The sequence below is a fragment of the Durio zibethinus genome, chromosome 7, assembly GCF_047325235.1.
Source record: "Durio zibethinus cultivar Kanyao isolate XHJ-2024 chromosome 7, ASM4732523v1, whole genome shotgun sequence".
NCBI classification, from domain to species: Eukaryota; Viridiplantae; Streptophyta; class Magnoliopsida; order Malvales; family Malvaceae; genus Durio; species Durio zibethinus.
Genome location: NC_143168.1, coordinates 20,158,919 through 20,183,406, shown reverse-complemented (window position 1 = coordinate 20,183,406; position 24,488 = coordinate 20,158,919). Strand labels below are relative to the sequence as shown.

General features: G+C 34.9%; 1 protein-coding gene across 1 annotated transcript; it reads right to left on the bottom strand.

Annotated features, from left to right (window-relative positions):
* Nucleotides 1-20,067: 20,067 nt before the first annotated feature.
* LOC111318339 (benzyl alcohol O-benzoyltransferase-like) lies at nt 20,068-23,192 on the bottom strand. The gene is made up of 2 exons (XM_022921127.2): nt 22,682-23,192; nt 20,068-21,120 (listed from the first exon to the last, which is right to left on the bottom strand). The coding sequence occupies exons 1-2, from the start codon at nt 23,132-23,134 to the stop codon at nt 20,221-20,223; spliced, it is 1,353 nt and encodes a 450-aa protein (XP_022776862.2). The 5' UTR covers nt 23,135-23,192; the 3' UTR covers nt 20,068-20,220.
* Between the last annotated feature and the right edge of the window lie 1,296 nt (nt 23,193-24,488).

Sequence of the window (24,488 nt, the reverse complement as noted above, 5' to 3'; positions counted from 1 at the left end):
AAAACGAATGTACAGTTGAACGATTTATACTTATTTTGGGAACTCTCGTATGAGCAGTAGTCTGATTTCTTGTTTTTTATCAAATAAAGAATTTCCCAAACCTTTCTCATCAACATCTCCGCCAACATGTGCAGGACCATGTGGTAAATCACAAAGGAATTACAAACTAGGATAATGAATTCACAGTATTTACAGTTTGAAACGATGCAAAAAAATTTTAATGAGAAGGAAATGGTTTAGAGGAACTCTATTTACACCCATTAAATGCTATACACCTCAATTCTAAATTCACTCTAATTTCAAAACTCATTTTTCTATTTATATTAAATACACCCAATTTTTAATTTTTAATTTTCTGTTTCTACTTTTTTTCTCTTTTTTATTCGCTTTCTAAAATCAAATTTCTCAAAAATGGATATCCAAAAAATTTCAAAGTTTTTTGAATATTTATTTTTGAGAATATTTAAATATTCTCGGATATTTATTTTTGAGAAATCTTTACAAAACAAAATAATGGATTCACAGTATTACAATTTGTAACCATACAAAAAAATTTTAATAGGAAGGAAATGGTTTAGGAGAATTCTATTTACACCCCATTAAATGTAAAATACAACCGGATTCTAAATATATCAAAATTTGAAAACCCATTTTCTTATTAATACTAAATACACCCCCCTTTGACTTTTTATTTTTCATTCCTACCTTTTCTCTTTTCTTCTTTATTCACATTCTGAAATTGAACATTGTAGACACCCAATTGGGTCCGCGCCCAGATCAATTGGGCCTGGCCCAAAGGGGTAAGGCCCATTTCAATCCTGTATTTTTTTTTTCTTTTTCTTCTTTTGTATTTTATGTATTTCATTATTATTATTATTATGTATATCTTTGTGTATTTATTTTTATTTAGATTAGATTTATATGTATTGTATGTATATAGTTATATATTTATTATTATTATTATCATTTTTTTTTTTGTAATATATTTTTGGGTTTATCTTATGTTATTTTTTTTTATTATCTGTTAATTTTATCTGATTTTTTTTTTCGAATTATCTGATATTTTTTTTTTATTTTTATACTATCATATCTTTTGATTATCTAGTATTTTTTTATTTATTTTGATTTTAATTCTGGATAGCTAAGATTCAAAGTTGAAGAATCCCACTCTGGAGGGGAATTCAATCAGAAGAGTCCAGTTGGATTCAAAGACTGAATTCCCGTCCAAGGAGGAATTGGGATTGATCAGGAACTCCTGATCAACCCCTATAAAAGGGATCCCCCTGGAACAGAGAAAAACACAGAGAAAACAGAAGCAAAGCTACTGATTTGAGAGAAAAGGAGGCGTATAGGAAGCTAGGAAAAGTTTAGGAGTGTTCTGGGAGTGAGAAAAAATTTTTAGAGATTTTTTGGCGAAAATTTTTTCTGGAAATTTCTGGGAAATTTCCAGAATCCGGCGAAATTTGAATTTTCCGGCAACAATTTCGGCGAACATTGAAGTTTCCGGCGACCAGTCCAGTTTCCGGCGAAGAATCCCAGAAACCGACGATATTCCGGCCAACTTCCGGCGAAATTTCCAGAATCCGGCACCGGTGTTCTTCAGTTTCTAGAGAGAAGGGAGAGAAAAAGGAAGAAGAGAGAGAGAGGGGGAGGAGCGTTCTGCCGAAAAACGGAGGAAGGTGCCTTTTATACCCTCCCAAAACGACGTCGTTTTGGCCTTAAGTAACCCAGAGGATCCGCGTGTTTTGTCGAACCCGACCCGACTCGGGCGTCGACCCGCTTTCTGACCCGCGCGTGCCAGCCCCCCTCCGAGCCGAGCCGAGCCGAGCCAAGCCGCCAAGCCGCTCCCCCGAGCCGTTTTCTCTTCCTTGAGCCGAGCCGAGCCGAGCCGCGATCCGAACCGCTCCAGGTTTTTTTTTTTTATATTTCTTTTTTTATTTTATTGTTTTATTTTTTATTTATTAGATTAGGTTTATGTAATATTCTTTTTATTTATTTTTATTTATTATTATTATTTTATTTTCTTTAAATAAAAATAAAAAATTCCAAAAAAAATATTTAGGGAAAAGTTGAAAGTATCAATTTTCCTTAGAAATAAATTTTCAAAAAATATTTAGGGAAAAGTTGAAAGTATCAATTTTCCTTAAAAGAAAAATAAATTTCCAAAAAAAAAATATTTTTAGGGAAAAGTTGAAAGTATCAATTTTCCTTAGAAATAAATTTCCAAAAAATATTTTTGGGTAAAAGTTGAAAGTATCAATTTTCCTCAGAAATAAATTTCCAAAAAAATATTTTTGGGGAAAAGTTGAAAGTATCAATTTTCCTTAAGAATAAATTTCCAAAAAAATATTTTTAGGGAAAAGTTGAAAGTATCAATCTTCCTTAAAAGAAAAATAAATTTCCAAAAAAAATATTTTTGGGGAAAAGTTGAAAGTATCAATTTTCCTTGAAAATCAAAAGTTCAAAAAAAAATATTTTTGGGGAAAAGTTGAAAGTATCAATTTTCTTTAGAAATAAATTTTCAAAAAAAAAAGGTTTTTGGGGAAAAGTTGAAAGTATCAATTTTCCCTACAAAAAAAAAATCATTCTTTTCTTCCTTTCTATCTTAATTTTGATTTTGTTTTTTTTTTTTTAAATAATCCGACGAAGGAGCCTCTGTAAGTGAAACAGTAGTTTTTCTTGCATACTCTTGAGGTGAGGGAATTTTCTCAATTTTTTGCTAAAAGTATTAGAGTCAATTGAGAAAATTTTCCAATAATTAATTACTTGGTAAAATTTTAAGGCTTTTGGATAACACAAATTTAAGCTGGTACCATCTTTTGATGGGCGTTGTGAGGGTGCTATAACCTTCCTCACACGTAACCGAACTCCCGAACCCTGTTCTGGTTAGTAGACTTGAACCTATTCTTTTAGGGACCCTTAAACTTAGGTGTTCTCTGAAAGGACAGATTCCATAGGTGGCCAATCGCACCTAGATAAAAAAGATTGGTGGCGACTCCCTTAAGTCAATGTCTAGCGATAGATCCCCAGATCTAGACGTTACGACAGCTTGGTGACTCCACTGGGGACTTTGAAAGTCAGGCCAGCAAATAATTTGTGTTATCCAAAAGCCTAATAAAATTGAACCATTTTTGTATATATGTGTTATTATTCATTCCTGTTTATTTATCTTGTTAATTATGTCATTCATGTGCATGTGCATAACATAAGCTCTACACCCGAGCTCCGTCCCTCTAAGAGGGAGTAAAGTACCTATTGCTTTCGTGAGGTCTAATACCTCCGCAGTGGCTAGCGAAATACTCCCACTCAAATTGAACCTTTTCCGTTTTTAGCCTGTAATGGGTGAGGATTAAGGTGCCTTATTAGTCTGTGATGGACAAGGATGTAAGGAACAATTTGAGGACCTTTAGACTTTGACCCTAAAACCACATATAGTGAACCTTAAGAATGCCTAACCTATAGATAGAGCTATCACTCTTCCTTTTTAGAATTGACCAAAAGCATAGGATTCATCCCTTTTATTTTGTGTGATGTGTGATGTGTAAAATTACTTAGTTATTTGTTCTTTTTCTGGGTATACTAACCTTTTTCTTATTTCTTTTGCATTGGTTCATACGCATATCATAAGGTTGCATAAAAGAACATTTGCTTGAAAAACGGTCTTCAACAAATTTTTTTTCATGGACACCAATGAACACCTAGTTTGCTCTTCATCAGTATTAGCACCATGTGGGACACCTAATGAAGTAAGGGCCCTATCAGAAAAGACTCAATTGAAGATGGGAGATTGCTTGCCAATTGGGTATGAGTCTACTCTGTCTCAAGAAACATCTGTCCCCCTCAAACAGAACAATTTAGAAGATTTGGTTGACATCTGGAAAAAGATGAGTCTGTCAAGACAAGGGCAGTTTTGTCAGAAGCATGGGCATATAGCACACCTTCTAGCAGTGGCTGTTGATGATCAACTAATTAGAGCTGCAACACAATTCTGGGATCCTGCATACATGTGTTTTATCTTTAACGAAGCTGATATGACTCCCACCATAGAAGAATATTCGATCTTATTGGGTTTGCATCTAAAGACTCCTGACAAGATATATGTCAAAAAACATAAGTCAGGATTTCGTAAAAGTCTAGCTCAACTCATGGGGATAGACAAGGAAGTTGTGGATTCTCATACAAAGAAGAAACAAGAACAGGTTTGCCTACCTTGGAAGTTCTTTCATGAGTTTCTGATGCAACACATCAATGAAGAACGAGGGTTAGACATATTTGCCTTGGCTATATACGGACTGGTAATCTTTCCAAAGGTTTTGGGACATATTGAGATAGCAGTGGTTGATTTCTTTGAGAGTGTGATCAATGGCTGTAATCCTTCAACGGTAATATTAGCAGAGACTATCAGATCTTTGAGTTATTGTCTTCGAAATGGAGGGCGCTTCATAGGATGCATACAGCTATTGTACGTATGGATGAAAAGCCATTTTGAACAAGGAAATGGGGCTTTCTCGAAGATTTATGTCCGTAATCGCTTTCCGATCAAAGAGTTCTGTGAAAGTGGGTGGTCAAAGCAGAAGTCTAAACAAGAATGGATAACTTTCTTGCAAAAGTTGGAAGGTGCCAGGGTGAGATGGTTAGCCCCATGGATGAATCGAGAGCCTATGTTATATCAATGTAGAGATAATACAGTGGTTCCACTTCTAGGTTTATGGGGAGTGACGAATTATGCACCGCTCTTAGTGAGGAGACAATTGGGGGGAGAACAGTTTATTCCTATGACTTATGGGCTTCATCAGTTAGATTTCTCTTATAGTGAGCCTAAAGCATTTCAGAGGATGAATGGGATGATCAAAGCATGGAAAAATCCCCAAAGAGTGAGTCCTGGATCATTCACTGAAAAAGTCACTCCAGGTTACTTGGTTTGGAGAACAAAGAGAAGACAAAAAATGGTATTCACTTATGAAGTCCCTCAACCACCGACAGAAGAAAAGCTTGAAGAGATACCATCAGAGTTAGAGCTGGCAACAAAAGAATTTGAATTTGAAAAGATCAAGTTAAAGAAAGAGATTCAAGAACTTCAAGAAAAAAAAGCCCAATGGAAAGGTAGAGCTGAAAAGTATGAAGTTAAAGTTCATAAGATTGCTAGAGAACGTGATGCAGCTACTGAAGATCTAGCAAGGTTACACCAGGAGCATAAGAGGCTATGTGTGAGAGAAAGGGCCAAAGGGATAACCATTGTCGAGCTGACTGAGGAAAACACAAGACTGAAGCAAGAGTATGCCGAATTGGAAGAAGAAAGTACTGAAGCACAGGCAGAAATTAACATGCTAAACAGTTATTTGAGCGGGCTAAGTCAAAGGTTGGATGAACAAGGAGACCACATTACTGCATTGGTTAGAGAACATAGAGAATTATCATACCAAGTCTGGTGTGGTAAAAGAGAGAACCTAGGGAGGCAGAAATACATTGAGCACTTAACAGCCCAAATTCATAAAGGGGTGCGTAAGGCAAGAGAGATGGTGAAAGAGGCAGAGGCATTAAGACAAGTGGTGGCCCCAGTAGGAGAACATGGACAACGTCTCTTGAACTTCATAGAAGAGGCCAAGGCCCAGTATGAACAGATCAAACAATTTTATGGCTATAATGCTAGGATGATAAACTCAATGTAGACTAAAGTTTTTTTTGGAATAAATGAAATTTTTTAGTTGAATACCGTTTTGAGGCAAATGTTCTTTGCATACATGCATTTCTCATTCATTACATTCTCATTCATTGCATTCTCATTCATTACACTTACAAAATAACCATGTGATGATCATGCCAATTTACTGATTCTAAGATATGGTACTCAAGGTTCCAGGATAGCTCCGTCTAGCGAAAATCCTACCCATCGATTCAACACAAGATTCAGAGTAAGGCAAATGGAGCAGGAAAATTCCCAAAGATTTGAAAAGATAGAGAAAGCCTAGGAGAAGATTGAGGGTGAACTAAGTAAGATTCTGGAGGCTCTTAATAACATGAACAAAGGAAAAAGAGTTGAAGGAAGTACAAGCCAGCAAATTCCCTCATTACAAGAAATAGCTGACCCCCTGTACCCTCCAGGTTTTGGCCCACTTCAAGCTCAGTCTGCTCAAGAGGTCCCACCACAACAATTCGCATATCCAACATATCCTGGAATGCCATCGACTTTCAACCCCGGGCAGTATAACAGCTATATAAATTCTGTCTTCACTGAAAAGGCAGTAGAACCAATTCCTGATCTAGATGATTTAAAAGAGAAAGAGAAGGAAAAGATAAGAGTAGAGGCTGAGGAAAGTTCCAAGATTAGCATGCTAGAGCAAAGGCTAAGGGCTGTGGAAGGATTTAGCTTCTATGGGTCAGTAGATGCCGCTGGGCTCTGCTTAGTTCCTGATGTGGTTATCCCCCATAAGTTCAAGGTACCAAAATTTGAAAAATATGACGGTACAAAGTGCCCCAAAACCCACATCACCATGTATTGTAGGAAGATGGCAGCTCATGCACAGGATGAGAAACTCTTGATGCATGTTTTCCAAGACAGTCTTACTGGCTCTGCGGCCAAATGGTATGTTCAGTTGGACAGGACTCGCATTCGCTCGTGGAGCGATATGGCACATGACTTTATCAGTCAATACCGACATATCATCGATTTGGCCCCAGATCGTTTGTCTTTGCAGAATCTGGAGAAAAAGGTAAACGAATCTTTTAAAGAGTATGCCCAGAGGTGGAGAGATATTGCTTCTCAGGTACAGCCTCCTCTGACCGAGAAAGAAACTACAGTGCTATTTGTTAGCACTTTAAAACCTCTCTATTATGAAAAAATGATAGGGAATGCAACAAAGAATTTTGCCGATATGGTAATTTCGGGAGAAATCATTGAGAGTGCCATCAAGAATGGCAAGCTAGAAGGGAATGAAGCATCTGGCAAAAGAATCCCGAAGAAAAAAGAAACTGAAGCTCAGGCTGTGAGCTTTGATAGACAGCAACTTAGGGGTTATTCACCCTACCCCCCACCAGAATATCTACCCTATCACCCCACTGTAAATAACACTTCTTTTCACCCATACCAACCACCATACCTCCAAACCTATCAAACCTCTCATAGACCCCAAAACACCATGTACAGTTCTAACATTCAACCTACCCCAAAACCACAAATTCGCCCAACTAACCCTGCTGGTGGCTCGCGGGAGCAACGAACCACTCGTGAAAGACCTATTTTTGACCCTATTCCCATGACCTATACGGAATTATACAAGGAGCTCTACAACAATCATTTGATTGCTCCAAGTAAATTGGAACCCCTCAAGCCACCTTACCCCAAGTAGTATGATCCCACTGCCCACTGTGACTATCATTATGGGATTGCTGGTCATTCTACCAAAAATTACACTACTCTGAAATATAAAGTGCAACAGTTGATCAAGGATGGGATGATCTGCTTTGACACTGGAGGGATGACTGCACCAAATGTTAGTGGCAATCCTTTGCCAAATCATAATGTGAATGTTATAGGTGAAGAGCATGAGCGTCATGTGAAGAAAGAAGTGGTAGATATTAAGACACCTCTCGATCAATTGTTTGATGTCTTACGAAAAGCAGACATGATACAACTGGTAAGTCCACACAGCTATCATGGAGCATATATAGCTGGTACTAGTTGTAAGTATCATAGTGGGGCAAGAGGCCACTCCATTGAGACCTGTAAACAGTTTCACCGAGAGGTATAAAAACTTTTGAATTCACATCAGATGGAGGTCTACGAAGAAAAAGAAAGCTTGAAGAATGCTAAGGTGTGCATGACTGATAGGCCTGAAAAGCTGTTTCCCAAACCAGTGACAATTCGGTGTGGAAACAAACCAAAATCAGTCATAGACAAGTTCCTCCCTAGGCCGGTAACTTTTAAAGTCCCAACTCCTTTTCCATACAAAGATGATAAAGCTGTGCCTTGGAGATATGGATGTGACACTGTAGTGCAGGGGCAAAAAGAAGAGGTCTCCAAAGCTGATGCTTCCAATATTACTGGTGTAGGAGGCATTACTCGAAGTGGGAGATGTTACACCCCAGAAATGCTAGAGAAGGCTAGAAGGGAGAAGGCTAAAGAAGGAGAAAGATGAAATAATCCAGAGATAGAGCCTGAAGAAGATCAGCCAAAGCCAGTATCAGAAATGGAGGTTTGTGAATTCTTGAAGCTGGTAAAACATAGCGAATATTCAGTTATGGAATAGTTGAATAAAATACCAGCTCGAATCTCATTTTTATCACTGTTGCTAAACTCAGAGCCACATCGGAATGCCTTGCTGAAAGTGTTGAATCAGGCATACGTGGCACATAACGTGTCTGTTGAATATGTGAATCACTTGGCTGAAAACTTAGTCATGCCAAATCACATTTTATTCAGTGATGATGAGATTTCTTTGGAGGGAAAGAGAAATGCTAAGGCCTTGCATATCACAGTAAAGTGACAGAGCCATATCATAGCTAAAGTCCTTATCGATAATGGTTCTGCCATCAATGTCATGCCTATGTCAACTTTGGCAAGGCTACCCATCGACTATTCTCATATGCGAGATAGTCAGATGATTGTGAGAGCCTTTGATGGGACCAGAAAAGAAGTCCTGGGAGATATTGAGATGCCCTTACAAATTGGGCCATGCACCTTCAATGTAAAATTTCAAGTGATGGACATCTCTCCTTCCTACAACTGTTTATTAGGAAGACCATGGATTCACATGGCAGGAGCAGTGCCCTCTACTTTACATCAAAAGATCAAGTTCAATGTAGAAGGTCAATTGGTAGTAGTAGTTGGGGAGGAAGACATGCTGGTGACTCAACCATTGAACACTCCATATATAGAGGCTGCTGAAGAAGCATTGGAATACTCCTATCGATCTTTTGAATTGGTCAATACTGTAGGTGAAGGATTCCAAAGTCAGCCTTTTTCAAATATAGTGGTGAGCCAAGTCATCAATAAAGGCTGGTGTCCAGGACTAGGGCTAGGCAAAAATTTACAGGGAATTAAAGAACCTCCAACAATAGCAGACAATAGCGATAGGGCAGGCTTAGGCTATGAGATGGCAGAGTGGGAAGTCAAAAGGAGGCCATCAAGAAAGACACCAAGACTGATGTTCATCCCACACTTGTATGAAACCTTCAGACCTGGAGGATTCATGAACCCAGATGCTAGAAAAAGTGTGGAGGATGATTTTGCCCAGTTAGCCATTAATGCTGTTGAAGATGAGGTGAGGGTAAATCAAGAAGAGTGGGTTCGTCTCTGTCCACCAGATTATGAGCTGAACAATTGGAGTGTTATCGAGATGCCTTCGACTTTTGATTTAGATGCAATGTAATTGTAGCATCCCAATAGCTATTGCCCAAGGCATTGGGGTGATCTTTTTGTTCGGGCCATTCATCATTTATTATTTTTAATAAAGTTAGGAAGTATGCATTTTCATTCATTTCTTCTTGTGTTTTCATTATTTCCATCTTCCCAAGCACATCTTGCCAACATATCCCATTTCATTCAATTGCAGGTCTTTAAATGAACATGAGGATAATCATGATAACAATAAAGAGGTTAGCTTTGAGAATTCAATTAACACTGATGAATTTGATAATGAAGAGAATTCTGAAGAATATGTTATGCCTCCGGACCTAATGAGGATGATTGAACAAGAAAATAAGCCGATTGAGCCCCATCAAGAGTTAGTAGACTTAGTGAATCTGGGAGATGTAAAAAATAGGAAAGAGGTCAGAATGGGCACTTCACTTTCATCTGAAGATAGGCAACGACTGACAGACCTACTCCGAGAATTTATAGATATATTCGCTTGGTCTTATCAGGATATGCCAGGGCTGAGCACAGAGATAGTGGAGCACAGATTGCCTCTAAGGCCAGAATGTAAGCCAGTTCAACAGAAACTGAGACGGATGAAGCCCGAAATGCTACAAAGATTAAAGAGGAGGTGAAGAAACAATTTGATGCAGGTTTTCTACAAGTGGCTAAGTACCCAGAATGGGTAGCCAATATAGTCCCAGTTCTTAAGAAAGATAGAAAAGTACGAATGTGTGTGGACTATCGAGATTTGAATAAGGCTAGCCCAAAGGATAACTTTCCTTTGCCTCATATTGACACACTAGTAGATAACACGGCTAAGCATTCGATTTTCTCTTTTATGGATGGTTTCTCGGGGTATAATCAGATAAAGATGGCTGCAGATGATATGGAAAAGATTACTTTTGTGACCATGTGGGGAACTTTCTGCTACAAAGTCATGCCTTTTGGGTTAAAGAATGCTGGGGCAACATATCAAAAGGCCATGGTAACACTCTTCCATGACATGATGCACAAAGAGATCGAAGTGTATGTAGATGATATGATTGCAAAGTCTTGTGGGGATGGAGATCATGTCACCAGCCTCAGAAAGTTATTTGAGAGGTTGAGAAAATTTTAGCTAAAATTAAACCCAACCAAGTGCACCTTTGGGGTAAAGTCAAGGAAGTTGCTAGGCTTCGTAGTCAATGAAAGAGGAATTGAAGTCGATCCCGATAAGATAAGAGCCATCCAGAATTTATCACCTCCCAGCACACTAAAAGAAGTTCGAGGTTTTTTGGGTAGATTGAACTACATTTCTCGGTTCATCTCTCAGCTTACCTACAAATGTGATCCCATCTTTAAGCTTCTTCGTAAAGATAATCCTGAAAAATGGAATGAAGAATGTCAAAAGGCGTTCGATAAAATCAAGCAATATTTATCGAACCCTCTAGTATTGGTGCCACCTGTTTCAGGAAAACCTTTAATTTTGTACCTAACTGTATGTGAAAATTCAATGGGATGTGTGCTGGGCCAGCAAGATGAGGCTAGCCGGAAGGAGAGAGCTATTTATTATCTGAGTAAAAAGTTCACTGAATACGAATCCAAGTATTCTTCACTGGAGAAAATGTGTTGTGCATTAGCGTGGACTACCAAAAGACTTAGACAGTACATGCTCTATCACACTACATGGCTCATAGCGAAATTGGATCCCATTAAGTACATCTTCGAGAAGCCTTCTTTGTCTGGGAGAATCGCTAGATGGCAAGTAATGCTCTCGAAATACGACATTATATACGTGAGCCAAAAAGCAATAAAAGGGGGTGCTATAGCAGACTTTCTTGCAGATCGTGCTACTGAAGAGTATGAGCCGATAAAGCTAAAATTTCCTGATGAAGACTTGATGACTATCTCTCAACTGGAAGAAAGGGAGCATGGAGAAAAATGTTGGAGAATGTACTTTGATGGAGCTGTCAATGCCTTGGGGCATGGAATTGGGGCAATTTTGATTTCTCCAGAAGAACGGTACTACCCTGTAACAGCGAGGTTAAATTTTAATTGCACAAATAACATCGCTGAGTATGAGGCATGTGTTATGGGCCTGCAAGCTACTATAGAAAGAAGAGTGAAAATACTGAAAGTGTTTGGAGACTCAGCTCTAGTTATATACCAGTTGAAAGGAGAATGGGAGACGAGAGACTCAAAACTCGTTCCATATCATAAGTATATTCTAGAGTTGATGAAACAATTTGAAGATGTCCAGTTCGATCACTTACCTCGAGAAGAAAATGTGATTGCTGATGCATTGGCTACTCTGGCTGCAATGATTCGAATTAATGATGACATTGACATTCAACCCATAAAGTTAGATGTTAAGGATATACCAGCATATTGTTCTAATGTAGAGGGGGAAGAAGATGGAAAACCCTGGTATTATGACATCTTACAGTATGTCAAGGATTAGCAATATCCAATTCATGCAACAGAAAATGATAAAAGGGTCATCCAAAAATTGGCTATGAGCTTTTTCCTGGACGGGGATATCCTTTACAAAAAAAGCAAGGATCAAGTACTATTGAGGTGTGTAAATGAGACTGAAGCGAAAAAAATCATTGAAGAGGTGCATGATGGAATATGTGGGGCACATACTAGTGGACATATGATGGCAAGACAGATTATGAGAACGGGATATTACTGGTTGACGATGGAGAATGATTGCATTGACTATGCTCGTAAATGCCATAAATGCCAGATATATGCTGATAAGATTCATGCTCCGCCGTCTGCTTTACATGTTATGGCACCACCATGGCCATTTTCAATGTGGGGCATGGATGTCATTGGTCCAATCACCCCAAAGGCTTCTAACAGGCACAGATTCATTTTTGTGATGATAGATTACTTCACAAAATGGGTAGAAGCAGCTTCATATGCAAATGTGACACACTCTGTGGTTTGTAAGTTCATAAAAAAGGAGATCATCTGTAGATATGGACTTCCGGAGAAAATTATTTCAGACAATGCCAAGAATTTGAATAGCAAGATGATGCAAGAAATATGTGCTCAATATAAGATCAAGCATCATAACTCGGCACCATACCGTCCAAAAATGAATGGGGCAGTTGAGGCAGCCAATAAGAACATAAAGAGGATTTTGGAAAAAATGATCGAGACTTACAAAGATTGGCATGAGAAGTTGCCATTCGCATTGCATGCATATCGAACGTCAGTTCGTACCTCTACTGGGGTAACCCCATTTTCGTTGGTTTATGGGATGGAGGCTGTACTACTAGTGGAAGTAGAGATCCCCTCTTTGAGAGTCTTAAAAGAAGTTGAGTTAGAAGAGGCTGAATGGATTCGAGAATGTTATGAGCAGTTAAATTTCATAGAAGAAAAGAGATTGACTGCACTGTGCCATGGTCAGCTATACCAAAGAAGAATGATGAGGGCTCATGATAAGAAAACTCGACCTCGTTACTTTTGAGAAGGAGAGTTGGTTTTGAAAAGAATTCTTCCAATCCAGCACGATAGTAGAGGAAAATGGACTCCGAATTGGGAAGGGCCGTATGTGGTGAAACGGGCCTTTTCGGGTGGAGCGTTGATACTGACTGAAATGGATGGAAATGATTTACCCCATCCTGTAAATTCTGATGCTGTGAAGAAATACTATGCTTGAAAAAAATGAAAAAATGGAAAAATGAAAAAATGAAAAAATGAAAAATGAAAAAATGAAAAAAGAAAAAATGGAAAAAAAAAGAAAAAGTGAACAAGGAGGACTCAAGGCGAAAACCCCAAAAGGGCGGTTTGAGTCATAAGGGGGTTTGTCTAAGTTGAAAACCTGAAAAGGCGACTTAAATAAGGAGAATACAGCATCGAATCTGAAAGTCTGCTGATATGAAGGTTAGCAAATTCAGAAGAGTTCCAAGTTGTTAAATATATCAGAGGGTTGAGTTTTCAGAAAAAACTTTGAGATATGTTATCATGATTATCTTATTGTTCATTTTGGGCTTTGTCCCCATACCTATCCTTGTATTTCTTTCTTGGCCAAAGTTTACCGACATTTGCTAATAAAGAAACATTTTATTTCATTCTTTGCTCTTTTTTCTGATGACTGTTTCCCTACCATTCATATCCCTTTCTTCTTAATACCCCATCATGGAAGGAATGTGTAAATGCATTCTCCCTTTCTGAGTTGAAAATAATGATTGATGAATGAATAACAACATAAAAAGATTTTTACATTACATTGAATAAATCGAGAGTGATAAAGGCAGAATCGAGATGTTCAGCTCCTGATTAGGACATTGAATTTGGGAAGAGATTTTTTGTTACAGGAAGAATATGAATGGAAAAAAAAATTAAGAGTCACACTGGTTCGATCTTAGAAGAGCAGTGCAATTGGATCCTTAAGGAATCAAAGGGCTTGACACCCAAGAAAAAAAGAGCTTGAGAAACTTGAGTACCATACATTGAACATGAATTAATTGGCCAACATTTGCATAGCATGCATTGAAATTCATATGCATTTGCATAGCATACACTACTTTCAGGAAAGTATAGTGTACAAATTCAAGAAGCAGGGGTGTTCCAACATCCCACATGAAAAAGACAGATATGAAAAGACTTTGCAAGTTTGAGAAGAAACTTGTCAGGTAAGTTCCTAATCCTTGAAATAGGATGTCTCTTGGTATCGGGGTTGATTTATAAGACCTTTGGGCATAATCTCCTGAAATCCCTCAAACACAACTTTCAACTCCTTCGGACATGATTGTCTAGGAGTATTTACTTTTCAAAGTTCGTTGCCTCTGTTTAGAGGAGCAATTTACTTTTCAAAGTTCGTTGCCTCTGTTTAGAGGAGCAATTTATTTTTCAAAGTTCCGTTGCCTCTGTTTAGAGGAGCAATTTATTTTTCCAAAGTCGTGGTACCTCTGTTGAGAGGAGCAATTTACTTTTCAAAGTCGTGGTGCCTCTGTTGAGAGGAGCAATTTATTTTTCAAAGTTCCGTTGCCTCTGTTTAGAGGAGCAATTTATTTTTTCAAAGTCGTGGTACCTCTGTTGAGAGGAGCAATTTACTTTTCAAAGTCGTGGTGCCTCTGTTGAGAGGAGCAATTTATTTTTCAAAGTTTCGTTGCCTCTGTTTAGAGGAGCAATTTACTTTTCCAAAGTCGTGGTACCTCTGTTTAGAGGAGCAATTTACTTTTCAAAGTCGTGATACCTCTGTTTAGAGGAGCAATTTAATTTTCAAAGTCGTGGTGCCTCTGTTGAGAGGAGCAATTTATTTTTCCAAAGTCGTGGTGCCTCTGTTTAGAGGAACATCGGCAAAAAAAAAAAAAAAAAAAAAAAAAAAAAAAAAAAACAAAAAAAAACAAAAAAACAAAAAACAAAAAACAAAAAACAAAAATTTAAAAAAAAAAATCAAAAAATAAAAATGTTGAGTTGAGTCTTGATTGGGTGTCTACGTCTTTGCGCAATTTCTGTTTCACAGAAAATGTGCAAAGAGGGGCAGCTGTAGACACCCAATTGGGTCCGGGCCCAGATCAATTGGGCCTGGCCCAAAGGGGTAAGGCCCATTTCAATCCTGTATTTTTTTTTTCTTTTTCTTCTTTTGTATTTTATGTATTTCATTATTATTATTATTATGTATATCTTTGTGTATTTATTTTTATTTAGATTAGATTTATATGTATTGTATGTATATAGTTATATATTTATTATTATTATTATCATTTTTTTTTTGTAATATATTTTTGGGTTTATCTTATGTTATTTTTTTTTATTATCTGTTAATTTTATCTGATTTTTTTTTCTGAATTATCTGATATTATTTTTTTTATTTTTATACTATCATATCTTTTGATTATCTAGTATTTTTTTATTTATTTTGATTTTAATTCTGGATGGCTAAGATTCAAAGTTGAAGAATCCCACTCTGGAGGGGAATTCAATCAGAAGAGTCCAGTTGGATTCAAAGACTGAATTCCCGTCCAAGGAGGAATTGGGATTGATCAGGAACTCCTGATCAACCCCTATAAAAGGGATCCCCTGGAACAGAGAAAAACACAGAGAAAACAGAAGCAAAGCTACTGATTTGAGAGAAAAGGAGGTGTATAGGAAGCTAGGAAAAGTTTAGGAGTGTTCTGGGAGTGAGAAAAAATTTTTAGAGATTTTTTGGCGAAAATTTTTTCTGGAAATTTCTGGGAAATTTCCAGAATCCGGCGAAAATTCCGACGAAATTTGAATTTTCCGGCAACAATTCCGGCGAACATTGAATTTTCCGGCGACCAGTCCAGTTTCCGGTGAAGAATCCCAGAAACCGGCGAAATTTTCAGATTCCAACGAAAATTTCCAGAATTCGACACCGGTGTTCTTCAGTTTCTAGAGAGAAGGGAGAGAAAAAGGAAGAAGAGAGAGAGAGGGGGAGGAGCGTTCTGCCGAAAAACGGAGGAAGGTGCCTTTTATACCCTCCCAAAATGACATCGCTTTGGCCTTAAGTAACCCAGAGGATCCGCGTGTTTTGCCGAACCCGACCCGACCCGGGCGTCGACCCGCTTTCTGACCCGCGAGGGCCAGCCCCCCTCCGAGCCGAGCCGAGCCGAGCCGCGATCCGAGCCGCTACAGGTTTTTTTTTTTTATATTTCTTTGTTTATTTTATTGTTTTATTTTTTATTTATTAGATTAGGTTTATGTAATATTCTTTTTATTTATTTTTATTTATTTATTATTATTTTATTTTCTTTAAATAAAAATAAAAAATTCCAAAAAAAATATTTAGGGAAAAGTTGAAAGTATCAATTTTCCTTAGAAATAAATTTCCAAAAAATATTTAGGGAAAAGTTGAAAGTATCAATTTTCCTTAAAAGAAAAATAAATTTCCAAAAAAAAAATATTTTTAGGGAAAAGTTGAAAGTATCAATTTTCCTTAGAAATAAATTTCCAAAAAATATTTTTGGGTAAAAGTTGAAAGTATCAATTTTCCTCAGAAATAAATTTCAAAAAAATATATTTTTAGGGAAAAGTTGAAAGTATCAATTTTCCTTAGAAATAAATTTCCAAAAAAATATTTTTGGGGAAAAGTTGAAAGTATCAATTTTCCTTAGAAATAAATTTTCAAAAAAAAAAGGTTTTTGAGGAAAAGTTGAAAGTATCAATTTTCCTTGAAAATCGAAATTTCCAAAAAATATTTTTGGGGAAAAGTTGAAAGTATCAATTTTCCCTACAAAAAAAAAAATCATTCTTTTCTTCCTTTCTATCTTAATTTTGATTTTGTTTTTTTTTCTTTAAATAATCCGACGACGGAGCCTCTGTAAGTGAAACAGTAGTTTTTCTTGCATACTCTTGAGGTGAGGGAATTTTCTCAATTTTCTGCTAAAAGTATTAGAGTAAATTGAGAAAATTTTCCAATAATTAATTACTTGGTAAAATTTTAAGGCTTTTGGATAACACAAATTTAAGCTGGTACCATCTTTTGATGGGCGTTGTGAGGGTGCTATAACCTTCCTCACACGTAACCGAACTCCCGAACCCTGTTCTGGTTAGTAGACTTGAACCTATTCTTTTAGGGACCCTTAAACTTAGGTGTTCCCTGAAAGGACAGATTCCATAGGTGGCCAATCGCACCTAGATAAAAAAGATTGGTGGCGACTCCCTTAAGTCAATGTCTAGCGACAGATCCCCAGATCTAGACGTTACGACAAACATTTTAAAAATAGATATGCAAAAAACTTTAAGAATTTTCAGATATTCATTTTCAAAAAATTTCAAATTTTCTCGGAATTGAAATCTTCTTAGATATTCATTTCCAAAAGGATTTGAGACTTCTCAGATTTTTATTTACTAAAAGCTCGATTTTACATTTAATCATTAAAAAACCTTAATCATGCCTTTATTAATCCATTTTCTTGATTATGTGTGCAAATGAAATTGAAATCAATGTTTTCAACATGCATGAATAAATTGAAATCGTTTTCTGGTTTTTTGGGCTTAGGACAAAGCTTTTTTATTTCATGCATGCTTAAGAACTTTGTATCTTCCATTTGCACATATGATCGAGTAAGAATGGGCACATCAATGACTTATGTGTATGCATACATGCTAGCCCGAGCTCGAACATCCTATTCTAATAATGTTATTAGTTGACTGACAAATCCAATAATAAAGATCTCTAATATTTTGGTCATTAGGATGCTGGTGGCCTAGAGATTAGTGGTTTTTATTATCGGAATTACACCGAAGAGAAATTATTAGAGTTTATAATTAAATATATATACAAACAAAAATTTATGTATTCTCGAAAATGAATTTTCAAGAGTACATGATTACTAACATAAGTTCATTTATGAGAATACATTATAATTTTTAGAAATAGATTTTCGAAAGTTATATTTTATTTTTAGAAAAAGATTTTCAAAAATTATATTTTGTTCTAGAAAATGAATTATCGAAAACATAGTATAAATCTCATATATTCATTTTTGAGATATACGAAAATGGTCTTGATGTGTATAAGCTATTAAGGGTATTTTTATCATTTATTAAAAGTTAAAATTAGTATTTGTTATGTGGATATTTTTGGAAAATTTTTTTGAAGGTGTATAAAGAAGATTTTGTGGTGTATTTAGAACACCCCAATGGTTTAACTTCAATTACTACTATACCCTTAATTTTTTTTTTATTCTCCTGAACTGCCACTTCTAGTAGCCTTATTGCCAAATTTGCACTGGTCCAACTATCCTTTCATCATATTTTTAAAAAATAATTAAAAAAAACTCTATCAATTGAGTCTAACTTCATCTAGAACTACCAATCTAATTTGAGGCTATCAAGATAGATCATATTTGACCTAATGAAAGTATGGCGGCATATTTAAAATATTTTTAAGGGTATATATTTATAATGTAAATAAAAAATTATGGATAAATTTATCAATTTTATTGATGAAAAAGTTTCCAAAATTTTTTTTTTAAAAGCATTCAAATATTTTTTTTTAAATTTTTTGCTCCTGTCTCAATTTGTTTGGAAGGTATTGATTTTTATGGAGTTTCAGAAAAATTTTTGACTTAATTTAATGTATTTAATATTAAAATTAAATTTTTTTATAGAATTAAAATTTCATAATTTTTAATGTCAAAAAGTAAAAAAAATCATAAAATATAAAAAAGTAAAAATTTTAGATTTAAAAAAAAAAAGACATAAATTTGAAATATCCTAAAAAAAAAAGGATAGACAAAAAAAAAAAGAGACAGAAGGAATAATTTTTTATCTTTAAGATTCATAAACACATTAATTAACCATTTGAATATGTGAATGCCAAAGTAGTTTTTGAACTCAACAAATTAAAAATTTTCAATCTAATGAGGTAAATCTCACTTTTTTCGACTACTAAAATAGCATTTTGAAGTCAATTAATTTAAATAAAAATTAATTGATGATTATAGGGTTTTTATTAATAATTATAAAAAAATTTATTTCGCTCCTGATAAATATTTTTTTCATTGAATCAAGCTCAAAATACTTTAAACTTTTTGCCCCAGTCTATAATTCTTCCTTTGGTCTCTTTCTTTCGAACTCGTGACGTCAGACGAATGAAGAATCGGAATTGGAGTGAAGCATCCGACGGATTGGATTAAACGAAGGGGATGGATTGCACCATATATAATATTTCGCATTGTAGGGGTCACCGAACATAAAGAATTAAAAATAAAAAAGCAATAAAAAAACCCAGCATATGTACGATTTTAACAAGGCCGTATCCTCGTCCGTAGGACATATCTATAGCATATATATTAATAAACGACGGTTATTACAAAGTTTTTATTATTATTATTATTAGCATTTTAATTAGAGTTTTCTTTAATGGTCTTTTGACCATAATTTTGTAATTACTTGATCATAATAAAAAATTATGTAAAAATTAATTATTTATATGTGTGGACTCGAAATGATGTTAAATTATTATTTATTAATTGTATTATAATATTTATAAATGATAAAATTTTTTTCTTAAAAAAGTAATGTAAAACATGAATTTGGCTGCATAATTCTAACAAACTACAATCTAGATCATTAGAATATGTCTTTCTTGGTTATAGTCCAAATCATAGAGGATTTAAGTATCTTTATATTGCTTCAGGGAAAATGCTACATATCTCAACATGCAGTGTTTAGTGAATTACATTTTTCATTTTCAGATGTTAAATCTTCTTCTACTACATCAAAGACTACTTCTTCTCCCTTATTCCATTGCTTCAGTATAATTCCCACTACTTCTAGATCTGCTGCACTAAATTCAGCCCTTTCGTGCCCAAGTAATCTTCTCAATAGTAACGAGAAGGCTTTGAAACCTTTACGTCTCGCGTCCAAGTCATGTTAATATGCGAGTTTATTCCAACTTAATGTTGATCATTTGTTTATTTAATTGATATTTGCTTATATATCGATTCTTCTATGCATATACTATTTGACGCATATTAAAAGTTATTTTACTATAATAATAATGTTTTAACTAGTAATATGAAACTTCTTTTAAAAAAAAAATTGAAACTTCTAATCTTAAATTTTTTGGAATATAAAATTCCAAGTTCTTGTATTTTAAATTGAAATAATATCTAAAGAAAAAATTCAAATCCGAATTTGAGTTTTCAAATGCAATATTATGCTACATAATTAATCTCAAATTGCTAATCAACAACCTTAAGCATTAATTCATGCATAAAGTTGTTTTAGTTCTTCTGAAATCATTAAATTAATTGTTCCTCGTTTATATTTATCATGAAGTGGTTATTAGCTACAACATATTGGGGAAGAAACATATACTGGGCAAGAGCCTTGCAATTTAAAGAAGAGTATCATGATACCACACATTCTCTCTTCATGTCACATTTCTATTTCTTTCACATAGCAGATGAAATAAAAAATGATTTACCCTTCAACATGTTGTCCAATTCCTTAGCAAATCTTTCCATGACCGGAGCTGGCAAACAAATCGGCACCAAAGTTCCAACTTCGCCTTTCATATACTTGGCTCGTATGAAAAAGCTTATCACTCCAAGACCTTTTGCTGGTCCTCCAAACACTGCCTTACCCCACCCGAAATCGACGTCTTCGAATCCAAATTTTGTTACATCTGATATCAAGTAGGAACCAATCACTGCTGGGAAGTGCAGCCGTTTACCCCTAATCACCATCAAAATAGCGACTGATTTCACATATTCCTCCGTCACGCTTGCCTTGGCTTGCTTCACTAGTTCCACTGCATGCCCCAATGGATTCTGGCAAAGTTTTCTAGCTGTTGTTATTGCTGCTGGGAACACGATGGCATTACCATAATATCCCAATGGCAATGGAGGATCAAATTTGGAACGTGTGTTAGCAAAGCATAGCATGCGCACCTCTTCGTCAGGGTCAGGATTTATAGCAATGGTTCGACAAAGCCATAAGCAAGCTGTTAACAGTTCGAACTTGGAGCATTGGCGAAGGTGGGGTGGGAGCAGCTTTCGAAGAGCTTGAACTTCATAGGAACCGAAGAAAAAGGAACGTTGGACCAGGTTGTCCGGTAACTGGGTGCTAATGTTGGCTTCCACTTCGTCGTACTCGTGGTGTGTGAACGTGACTCGTGGTGGGTCTCGAGCATCTAGGAGGTATCTTTCCCATACGGGTGGGATCGAGGTTGTAACCAAGCCACGTGCCATTTCGCCCACGGTGGACATGAATTGTTTTAGGCCAGCGGCGTCGCTCATGACGTGGTTGAGGCGGATGGCAAAGATGAAACCACCGCATTTTAGCCGTGTTACCTATAATCAATTAATAATATAAAAATGAATTTTATTTAAAAAAATTTAAAAGTACACAAATATACAAATTATTAGATATTAAATCTTTATTTTTCGTACATCATACCTTTATATGCTTTTATTTTGAACCATTTAATACTTAGATGGGCAGACAAAAAAAAAAAAAAAAAGAAACCTAGATGAGAACATTAAATACATTAAAGAAAATACTATATACACATAAAAACATAAGTACATGTGAAATATAATAATCAATAAAAATAACTATAATATATAATTTTTTATATAATTAAATTTAATTAAAAATTTCTATATAATTAAATTGAATTGTCTTTAACTTTGACATATAGAGAGCATGTGATTTCTTTCTCTATAATCACTTATTTTTGCCTTAGTGAGATAATAGTAAAATTTTTTTGACAGTATCAATTAGCAAGCAAGTTTCTTGGTTGATCTCTTCAATTAAAATTACTCTAGATGGTACTAAAAGTTTTAGTTTATGTTATTCAAATAGCGAAAGATTTAAATAAAAATTTTTAAGTAAAAGTAAAATTTTTTACTAAAAATGATTAAATAAAAATTAAAATTAATTAATTAAAAATCTCATCACATAAATAAAGTTTATAAAATTTAAAAAAATTTTAATATATTTTTTAAATAAATATTTTTAATAAAAATATTAATAAACTTTTTATCATTAAATAAATATCAATTAAATTTAAACTATAAATAATATTTTATATATTATTAATTTTCATATTAAATTTTATCAATTTTAATTTTTTATTAAAATTTTTATTAAGTTAACTTTTTTTTTTTTAAAAAATCTCAAACTTTCTCTACAAACTTCAAATTAATTTTGTCCTACACGAATAATAGGTAGCGGCGGGGTATCTAACGCCGGATTGATTGGCTCTATTAGATTGGTGGTACCCAGAGGTGTCGGTGGACTAGTTGCTCACCACACAAATTTTATCAGGAAACGCGAAAATTTGTTGTCAAACATTAAATTTGTTTGAAATACTATCAGTTGAATCACCGACAAGTGTGAACAGTACGCATGTACGATTGGTTATAAAATTTTCTTACGAATTTATTTATTTTTTTCTTTTTTAATTGTGATCTTGATTAGAAAATTTGCTTGGTATATGCACATATTGCATTTGAAAACTTTGAAACAATAATTAAGAATTTTATAAAAATTTTCATACATCACAAAAGATAAATAATTTTGCTGATAACCTTACCAAATCAGGCGTAAATAAAACTCAAAATCCTACAAAGTGAATTTTTTAAGTGTGAGTTAGCGATTTAAAAAACTCCTTTTGTTCTCTTTTCGTGAGGTCTAGCAACTTATTGCTTGGTATCCCTGGATGATGTAGTCTCTATTTTATCTATTAATTAAAAAGTCTACTTAAAAGAAAAAATTGTGATCTTGGTTTCTAGTCCAAGTATACACCTCGGGAGACAGTTAATTCATTCCCATGTTGTTTAATTGAACTCGAAAGAAGAAAAAAAAAGTGATGTCAAAGTTTATGAGAGGTTGAATAAAAAAGGGTACCTGAATCAACAACAACGGGCAATTTATTATCCCTGCAGAGCCTGGAACATCATAAAGGAGCTCATCAAACCAAGGAAATGGTGGCTGAAGTGCATCACCAAACTGTTCAAGGGTAACATCAGCATCGGCCTCAATAAATAACACTCCTTCACTAGTGCAATCCACCATAAGTTTACCGTTAGCCCCTTCCCTTAGTCTACCAGCAAATGGATAATAAAACACAAGGGTTTGTTTAAGGGCCTCCCTAATAACCTTAGCAGGGTCCTTCCCTTGCATGGAGGGATCGTACTGATAAAATTGGATCACCGGAATTTGGAACCGGAGACTCTCTTGATCATCAATATCGGATAATAGTTTGTATTCATGTGGTGTGGGCTTGGCTGGAACAACAAGCTCGGGTTCGCATCTTCGGACAGTAAATGCAAGAGGAGAAGAATTGGAAGGTGTTGCCATGGCTCAAAATCTATATGAAGGAAAGATGGTCGAAAAGAATAACAAGTGTTGCGTGCTTAATTAAGTGTTTGTGTAAGTGATATTTATAGCAAACAAATTTGAGAAATGTTTCAATTCTATTACAAGTTGCGTCGGAAATGAATGAAGAAAGAGACGGAATATCGGACAAAAGAAAGAAAATCGTAGTACCAAGGGATAATGTCCCCTTTGGCTTCTTAATTATTGTATTTTTTCTAATGTAATATTTAAATAAAATTTTTTTAATTTTGTACTTAAATTATATTTTCATATATTAAATTATCATAATTCTTAATACCGTCAAACAAAAATATTGATATGACATGAACATTCGATAAAATATTGATACATGTCAAAAAATTTAATTTATATCACATCAATATAAAAAAAAATTTCTAAAAAAAATTTTAAAATTTTTTGAAATTTTCTAAAACTTTTTAAAATTTATAAAAAATTAAATATTTTTTAAAATTTCAAAAAAAATTGTAAAAATTTAAAATTTTAAAAATTTCAAAAAATTTTAAAAATTTCTAAAAGATTTCTAAAAAATTTTTTAAAAAATTTTAAATGCGGTTTGGCACAACAATTTAGTTTTAAATAAGCACTGATCAACAAATTGAGACATAAGGAGGCCGAACAACAGCAAATCAAGATCATAAAAGGCAAAATTTTTTGACAAAGTCTTGGAAGCCCACAAAAGGGGGTTCAAACATAGAAGCGAGTGAGGCCGCGACACCAGCCTGAAGCGATCCCAAACAAAGATTCAGTTCGGCATGCGAATTGAATCTCTAGTCAAAGTCAAGTCCATAGTTAGGCCACCTTTAGAAACTAAAAACTGAGAATCAATTAAAAAAGAAGGCAATGAGCAATCAACATTAATACAGAGTAAAAATTAAACCTAGATAACAGTAGAAGCAATCAAGATCGATGGGGGTGAAAACAAAGGAAGCCCAAAATTCAAGTTAAGACAGCCAATAGAAGCAATTCCCAGTAAGAATACAAGGCAAAGATTTTGACAGTAATGATTTTCAAAAAGGTTTTAGTAAATCAACATGGAACAAGAATTCCGCACAGAGATAATCTACAATAATTCCAAGAGGCTAGTTATTAAAGAACACAACAATTCTACGATCCGCCCATCAAAACAGCTAACCAGTATCCAATCTTTTTCCTGGATTAATTCAGGCTATTGAAGGATAACCTTCCATCCACATTGTCCAATAAAAAAGAAGTTAACCAAAGACCGTTCTTCACACTTCAACACTGTGATAGTGACGAATCAAGAAGAAACCTGTTTTCACACTTCAGAACGATGGCAGTGACGAATCAAGAAGAA

Coding starts and splice junctions, on each gene's coding strand:
- LOC111318339 (XM_022921127.2), bottom strand. CDS start 23,134: ATGGCAACACCTTCCAATTCTTCTCCTCTTGCATTTACTGTCCGAAGA. Junction 21,121..22,681: donor GCCCGTTGTTGTTGATTCAG/GTACCCTTTTTT, acceptor AATTGATTATAG/GTAACACGGCTAAAATGCGG.